Raw genomic sequence first — 7,589 nt, forward strand, 5'->3', positions numbered from 1 at the left:
GATAGAGCAGAGAGACAGTATTTTTCCGGGGTTGAAATGCCTAGGGCATACATTTAAGATGAAAGGGGATAACTTCAAAGAGATATGATGGCATTTTTTATATAGAAAGTGGTGGGTGCTTGGAATGCACTGCTTGAGGTGGTTGTAGAGCCAGATACATTAAGAAATTTTTAAGAGATGTTTAGATAGGCGCATGAATGTGAGGAAAATGGAATGATAGACATTGTGTAGGAATGAGATATTAGTTTAGTTGGCCAAAGGGCCTGTTCCTGTGTAGTACTGGTGTATTTTCTAATGGGTTTGAGAGTGAAAGTAAATCAACAGAGTGGGCCAAATGGCCTAATTCTGCTTGTGTCTTATGCTCTAGTATGTAATTGTGGAGTTGATTGCCCTGCACCTGGTTGTGACATATTTGTAATATCAGTGCATTTCCCCATTTTGTATCTGATTTCTGGGTTGCAGATTTAAATATAATAATGAAATCTCCCCAGTTATCCTCCCAGAACTATTGGGAGCTGATCTATTTGTGATATATATGTTGGTATGATATTGTCAGGGCATGACCTTATTTCTTACTGTCTGGCTTGTTGTGGTAAACAGTCATGAGCTCCTCATCATTCCTGCCCATTAAGGAACAAAATTGGGAACAGAAGAGGCCCGAGGTGTTAGTGAAATCTTTTACTTGTCTCCTTCATCAAACTAAATGGAAAGATGGGGAAATGTTAGAGGAGAAAGGAGAAAAAATAGATCAGTGACCTCTGCCACAATCAACATCACCTCTTCACCAGCTAGGAGACACTACCTTAGCTCCCATGAAGAGTTCCTTCTTGGTGTTGGCATTTAAATTACTGGGAACAATAGTTGGAGTGCAGGGTGAATTTGTCCTCCTGAGAAATCAGGGCTCCAAATCAGCATGTATTTGCAATCACTCTCTTTACCTATTCCAACTATTTCATTGGGAAGCAGCCTGTGGACTCCCTTTCAAGGACTCTGCAGCTCATGTTCTGTATACTATTTGTTTACTTCTTTTTAATATTTGCACATAGAATAGTTGTCAGTCTTTGTGAAGTGTGTTTTTTTTGTGGATTCTATTGTGCTTCCTTGTTTTCCTATGGGAGCTGCAAGAAAATGAATCTTGTATATCATATACATACAATGATAATAACACCTCTTTGAACTATGCTAACTACATTAAGGTCCTCTTAGTTTACAAAAGGGACTTCATACTTGCAAGTCCTTTTAGTGTCAAGCTAACTAACCTAGATTATTTCAGTGGAAATTAAGCAAGCTTCCATTTGGAAAGATCAGAAATTGCTCTAACCTCTTATGAAAAGCTCTCAATGAAAAGGAGTAAAACTTCAAATTGTTTGGTGAAAATTAATTCTTTACTTCTGATATTTCACACCATCAATGCTTTTTTCACAAAGTAATAAATTTCAGCATGAGCTAGAATTTTAAAAAGGCATATTGCTTTAAAATTTTACTTTCTAAATATTCATTTGGATTTTTAACACAGTACTTTAGAAGGCACATCCATTTAATGCAAGTTTTAGAAAATTAAAGTTTGTAAAATTATGGAGCCATGTAAAATATTTGCCTGTTGTAAATCTGTTTGTAAATGTTGATTACTTTTGCAATTGAATATTCTGATCTGTGTGTTAATGTAGCCTGTACTCTGCCATTCATTGAATATGAGGGCACCAATCCATTGTTTTACTGCTGTTCTGTGCAGATTAGTTACAGAACATAAATAGTGTTCAATTTGTCCCAGTAAGATACTGAGGATGTAACTAACTGACCTCTACAGAAGGAATAAACAGAGATAAATGCAGAGAAGTTCCTTTAGCAAATAAGAGAAAATCTGCAAATGCTGGGAATCTAAGTAACACACATAAAAGGCTGGAGGAACTCAGCAGACCAGAACTCCTGCTGAAATGTCAACTGTTTACTCTTTTCCACAGGTGCTGCCTGGCCTGCTGAGTACCTCCAGCATTTTGTGAGAGTTGCGGAGAAGCTCCTATAAATAGTCTTGTCTGATTTTGTAGTTCTAACATTTGTCTGTTTCAAATTTACACCTTTGATAACTGCATTTTACAAACTAAGACAATAGACATGAAAGGGAATCATATACATTTTACAATAAAGTTTCAAAGATTATGGTAACAAAGATATATATCTCCTACAGTAAATTGATACTACAAAATACTGCATTTACAGACTTACTTTTTTCTCTAAAATACATCAGTACAAACTAATAATTAAACAATTTCACATTCAAAGTAAGCACTTTAGTTCCTACCTATACATACTTACGTTTGGAATAGATTTCTTTTAAAAGGTGATTAGTTATTTTAAAGTGTTTCATGAAATAACTGATAATTGCATTTCATTTGCGTTACGGAGTTTAGTTAGGTAATTACCCTCACATCTTAAGTTAGACAGAACTACCTGTACCTGGTGTCATAACAGCTGCTTCTTAGTTAGGAGAATAACTAAGTATGCCTGAGCAAGACGAAATGAACAGCTGCGTGAAACTTCTTTTTAACCCCTTGCTGGACAGTTCCCGTCGCTGAATATAAACTGAGAAAGCTGACATTCCCATTGGCAATGCCAGATACCAGTATCTGAGAAAACTAATATTTAAGATGGCATTAATCAACCGTGATTCCATTATTTTAGTGATGTATTTACTGTGTCATTGAATGGAAAATCCCTTCAATGCTTAACCATCGATGTCCTTGTTGGAGAACTCTTTCTACTAATGCCAGTACTCCTTAAATCTTACTAAAGTCGCTGGGCACGAAGTTTCGAACAGACTTTGCTAAATCTGTCAGTTCTAAAGCTTTAGGTGGAAACTTGGTAAATGGGAATGAATTAAATCATGAATTGCCAACAAATGTATAGGTTAGTAATATGAGCAGGAATTGTAATGCAATATATAAAACTTTAATTTGCAATATAAATATAGGCTGGAAGTCGATGTTGAAATACATCTGTGCAAGTCTTCAACAAATTGACTAGAGCAACAATTGATCTAAAATGTAACTCGTGTATGAGGCCTATGGAAAAAATGTAAGGGGGCAAAGTGCGCGGCAGCAATGAATTATTTTACATAGCTTCATTGGTCATTAAATTTAGCGTTGCATATCAGTGCAGATAAACATCAGTAAAGAGGCGTTACTTTGCTCTTGAATTCTAAGGATTTAGCGAAATGTCTCTAAGCATACTTTGAGATGGCCAATTTCAGATGAACCTTATACTTGCAAGCACGTGGCATGATCACTGCCTCTAAGGCGATCACAGGGCTCAACGTTGGTTTAATTTGGATATTACTGGTGCCAAACTAATGGACTAAATGCAGAATCCAGTGACTGGAAGTGCATTTTTCCTCCTCTGGATCTCGCATCATTCCAGACATGGAACTAGTTTGAAAAACTCCTCCGCAAGCCGACAGGACCCTGTTAACATTCAGAGCAGAGGCATTTCTCAGCTCTCCTGCTTTAACCTTTCCACAGGCAGGGAGATTTGCCGGATATCCCAACACTATTGGTTTACGAGTCATCTCAGGTGTCCGGTGGGCAGCAACCTAGATTATCGCTTAGGCGCATCAACAGCGTTTGGATCAAGCCACGATGAGATTATCGGAGAACACGGAGCTGATGGAGTCGACATCCGCCTTTCCTCTGTTGTGTCTCAGGATCTTCTCGGCCACAGTGTGGCTGGTAGGGAGCAGCTTCACTTTCCCGTTCTGCCCCCTCAATGGCTCTTTGACGGGCTCCAGAAAGACCACTCGCTTGCCCGCGCTGACCTTCCTCTCAGCGCCCGCCTCGTGAGGAGGAGTGTCGCTCAGAATGGAGGAGTGTACGCTGCTTTCGTTCGGTTTCCGGTGCCTTTGCTTAGATTTGCACCAGCAGCGGCAAGGTGTCAAGTAAAGATAGATCAAGACTAAAATGATGCTGGCGAGGCAGGCAGCGAGAGTGGTAAAAGCCGTGTTAAAGGTGTGTGAACGGTGCTTGGTGTGTGTGAAATTGTGCACTTTCAGTGTTACCTCGATGGTCTCGTTTAGCATGCGTCTATTGTTAATTGCGATACAGGAGTAGACCCCTGCATCTTCGACCCGGACATCTTGAATTTCGAGGCTTCCGTTCAATAACACCCCCAGACTCTGCCTTTGAATGCCAGTCTGCAATGTTTCATTCTCGGGCGTGACCCATAGGACGTTGGTGTTGCTGTCCAGAATCTTGCTGTCACAGTTTATTACTACTCGATCCCCCAGATAGGCCTCATAGAGCATGCCCAAAGCGTGGAAAGAGCCATTCACGGCACTGTTAGAGCAATTCAATAGATCATCGTGGATCAGTAAAACACTGACACTTCTCTTGGCGTCCAGCTGAAAATAACATCTATAATCTTCCCTAAAATCCACCGCCGACCTAAACTGCCTTTTATACCAGTAGGTGACCATGGTGTAGAAGGAGCAATCGCAAGTAAATGGGTTGGCATGCAGATACAAACCACTCTGCATCTTTACGGGTAGAGCACTTAACTGCAGGGCAGGTACAGACGTCAATTTATTGAAAGAGAGATCGACCAGTTCCAGAAGCGGAAGTCTAGACCTGCCTTTAAAGAGTTGCATTGGGAAGCGGGAGATCAGATTCCGACTGAGATACAGTTTATGAAGCTTGTACAAACCCTCGAAAGCTCCGCTGCTGACTTGGGCGACCTGATTATTGTAAAGAAGCAGAATCTCCAGGGAATTCAGTCCTTGAAACGATGAGTTGCTCAAACTTTTTAACTTGTTGGAGGACAGATCCAGATACTTGAGTTCAGGAGTAGACCAAAATGCCCTCTTGGAGAGGAAGCCTATACTGTTGTGATTGAGAATCAGCGTTCTGAGTCTGTCCAGTATGGTTGGAGTCCAGTTAGAACCAAGTAGTCTGATACTGTTGTAGCTAACATCCAAACTGGTCGCAACTTTATACAGGATCCTTGGCACAGTGGTCAGATTCTTATTGGTGCAAGTAATGATATCGCTGGCACAGATGCAGACTGAAGGACAGATGACGGAAGCGTTGCCCGCCAAGCTGGCACACAGCAAGAGTAGAGCGAGTCTTTGGGTGGCTGAGTTGCATCCTCGGAGAGCAGAGAAGACTGGGTGACGGGTACACATGATGACCGTCTCCCAACCGTCTTCCAGTGGGCCCTGCAGTCGGATGAACGTGAAACCTATCCCGCAGGATTGAGCGTGGCACTGGGGAAAAACAGATATCACCAGGTTCATCCCAGGTGCTATAACTGAAACAAGCAGAGTAACATTAGTAGTGCATCTTCTTTTTATAAAGGAAAGAATATTCAAAAATGAACTTCAACATCTTGCGAAGGCAGTGTAATACTACCAAATACAGTTCAATAGCAATTATTTATAATCTGTTTTAATATGTAATATTTATCATCCAAGTAAATCATAACACAAGTCAATGATCTCTTTATTCAAGCAGAAGCTCTGAAAATTTACACGATTATTTTCCAGTTATTTTCTAACTCACTAAAGAAATTACAACCAAGAATTACATAAAGAGTTAATATTACGATGATTTAAAAATAAAAAGAATCAAGGATTCGTGTAAAGTGATAGTGAAAGTGTATGACAAAAATAATTACCTTAAGTCTGGTTAGAGAGAGAGAGAGAGAGAGAGAGAGAGACAGAGACAGACAGACGAAAGATCCGGGTGATGGTTTGTAGCAGATCAAAGACATTTAAGGACTAGGGCATTGGACGTATCTCCTGACGCCGGTGCGAACTGGTCCTTGGTCTATTTCCCCCCCATTTTCTGAACTTTCGAAGTAAAACGGCAGAGTAGACCCTGCTCGGATCCTACCTCTCCCGTGTTTCATTTTACGGCGCATTGTCGAACGAGGCAGCAGCCAGACAAGCGGTGAGGCTACAAGTGACGGCTGCCCATCTTCAGATCGCTGAGATTGGCTGAACACGGCAGGGTGGGAGCCGGTCAACGATTACAGATGCGGATCGAAAGGGGGAGGAGTCGATTGGCGGAAAGTACTGGAGCTTTCCCGCCCGCCTTCCCTTCACGCTTGCCGTATTTTCCCTGCAAAATTTTCACAAAGGTTTTATTTGGATGCTGCCCAGTTTTTGACTGGGCTGCAAGCTAACTTAGGCAAAAGCAACGTGTGAGCTTTAGGCGGGCTTCCTTAGGCATAGCGAATGCTCAAACACGCAGCAGCAAGTGACTTCGAGAGATCACAGGAGATTTCTGTTCGGAATCAAAGTAAGAGACTAATTAACATGCGACGTGCTGTCCCTCGGTCCCAGCAACCGGCTCCTGTTGCTATGATTCCGAACTGTCATCTGCAGAAAGCGTTAGGTTTCAATAAATGAAAGGTATTCACAAATAGATTGTCTTTCATGTTAATATCATTAACAATGAGTGACTTCAATAGGTGTTTTAAAAAGAATGTAGGCTGGTTTAAACATATTGAGTTTCGTGCTAGTGTCAGTATATACCTCAAAGTAGATTAACCCAGAAAGGTTACAGCTTGTATACTGTTGATACGGCTCTGGCAGCGAGGCTGATAAACTACATACACCGACATAGCATTAAAAGGGATCACGCAAAGTCATTTCTTTTAGCCGAACCGTAAGTTGGTCATGTATGTATACCGTTCAAAATCCTTTCCGTTTTCATATACCAGATTTTTTAATATATAAGTAAATAAAAATAAAGTGTGCTGGAAGGGGTTGCGGGGAATAAACAGCCATCTTCTATAAATAGGGTGAAATAGCTTAATCTCTTTCAGAGCCTCTCGCGATTTGTGGTCATCTGATTTTCGAATGAAAATAATGTTATTGTTTTTAGGAATACCATAGCTTTACGGTCAATAATCTATAAGAACATATGCCATTTAAAAGATGGCTATGAGGTAAGATACTTACATTAATCTAAATATCATGAAGATTCAACCTTATGTGCACGGTTCAATCAGGAAAATTCAGTAATATTTCCTTCAGTCAAATAGACTTTTGTTTAAGTTGTTATTTTTAAAATAATTTATTCAGATGAAACTTGATGAAGGGTCTATCTATTGACTATTGATTCATTTCTATGAATCCCGCCTGACCTACTGAGTCCCTCCAGCATTTTGTGTGTTACTGTGGCTTTCCAGTATCTGCAGAATCTCCTGTGTTTATGATGCACTACCTTGATGCAAAGATTTAATTTCCACAGCCTCTAGTTATTCGAAAGCTTGTTAACAAAGCAATGTTTTTAAAGCACTGTCACTGTTATACTTTGGGAAAACAGAAACAATTTTGCTCATGCACATTGCTGAAAATAGCAATATAAAACTGAGCAGATAGTATTTCTTTGTGGTTGACATGGCTAGAACACCAAAAACATTCTCAAAATACAGTCGCGGGAAGCTTACCATTCAACTGAGTGAGTGCATAACTTTCCACTGAAGATAACATCTCTGATTCTTTGAAGATTCTGCAAAAATCTTCAAGTACTACAATAGAGTTCATAGACTTCATAGAGGCATACAACACTTATTGATTAGAGAGACCACATTAC

At 40.3% G+C, this 7,589-nt stretch overlaps 1 protein-coding gene across 1 annotated transcript; it reads right to left on the reverse strand.

The window, feature by feature from the left end:
• Positions 1-1,972: 1,972 nt before the first annotated feature.
• LOC132397784 (amphoterin-induced protein 2-like) lies at positions 1,973-6,020 on the reverse strand. The gene is made up of 2 exons (XM_059976544.1): positions 5,880-6,020; positions 1,973-5,295 (listed from the first exon to the last, which is right to left on the reverse strand). The coding sequence occupies exons 1-2, from the start codon at positions 5,905-5,907 to the stop codon at positions 3,623-3,625; spliced, it is 1,701 nt and encodes a 566-aa protein (XP_059832527.1). The 5' UTR covers positions 5,908-6,020; the 3' UTR covers positions 1,973-3,622.
• Positions 6,021-7,589: the final 1,569 nt, after the last annotated feature.

Source organism: Hypanus sabinus, chromosome 8 (genome assembly GCF_030144855.1).
Source record: "Hypanus sabinus isolate sHypSab1 chromosome 8, sHypSab1.hap1, whole genome shotgun sequence".
In the NCBI taxonomy this organism is placed as follows: domain Eukaryota; kingdom Metazoa; phylum Chordata; class Chondrichthyes; order Myliobatiformes; family Dasyatidae; genus Hypanus; species Hypanus sabinus.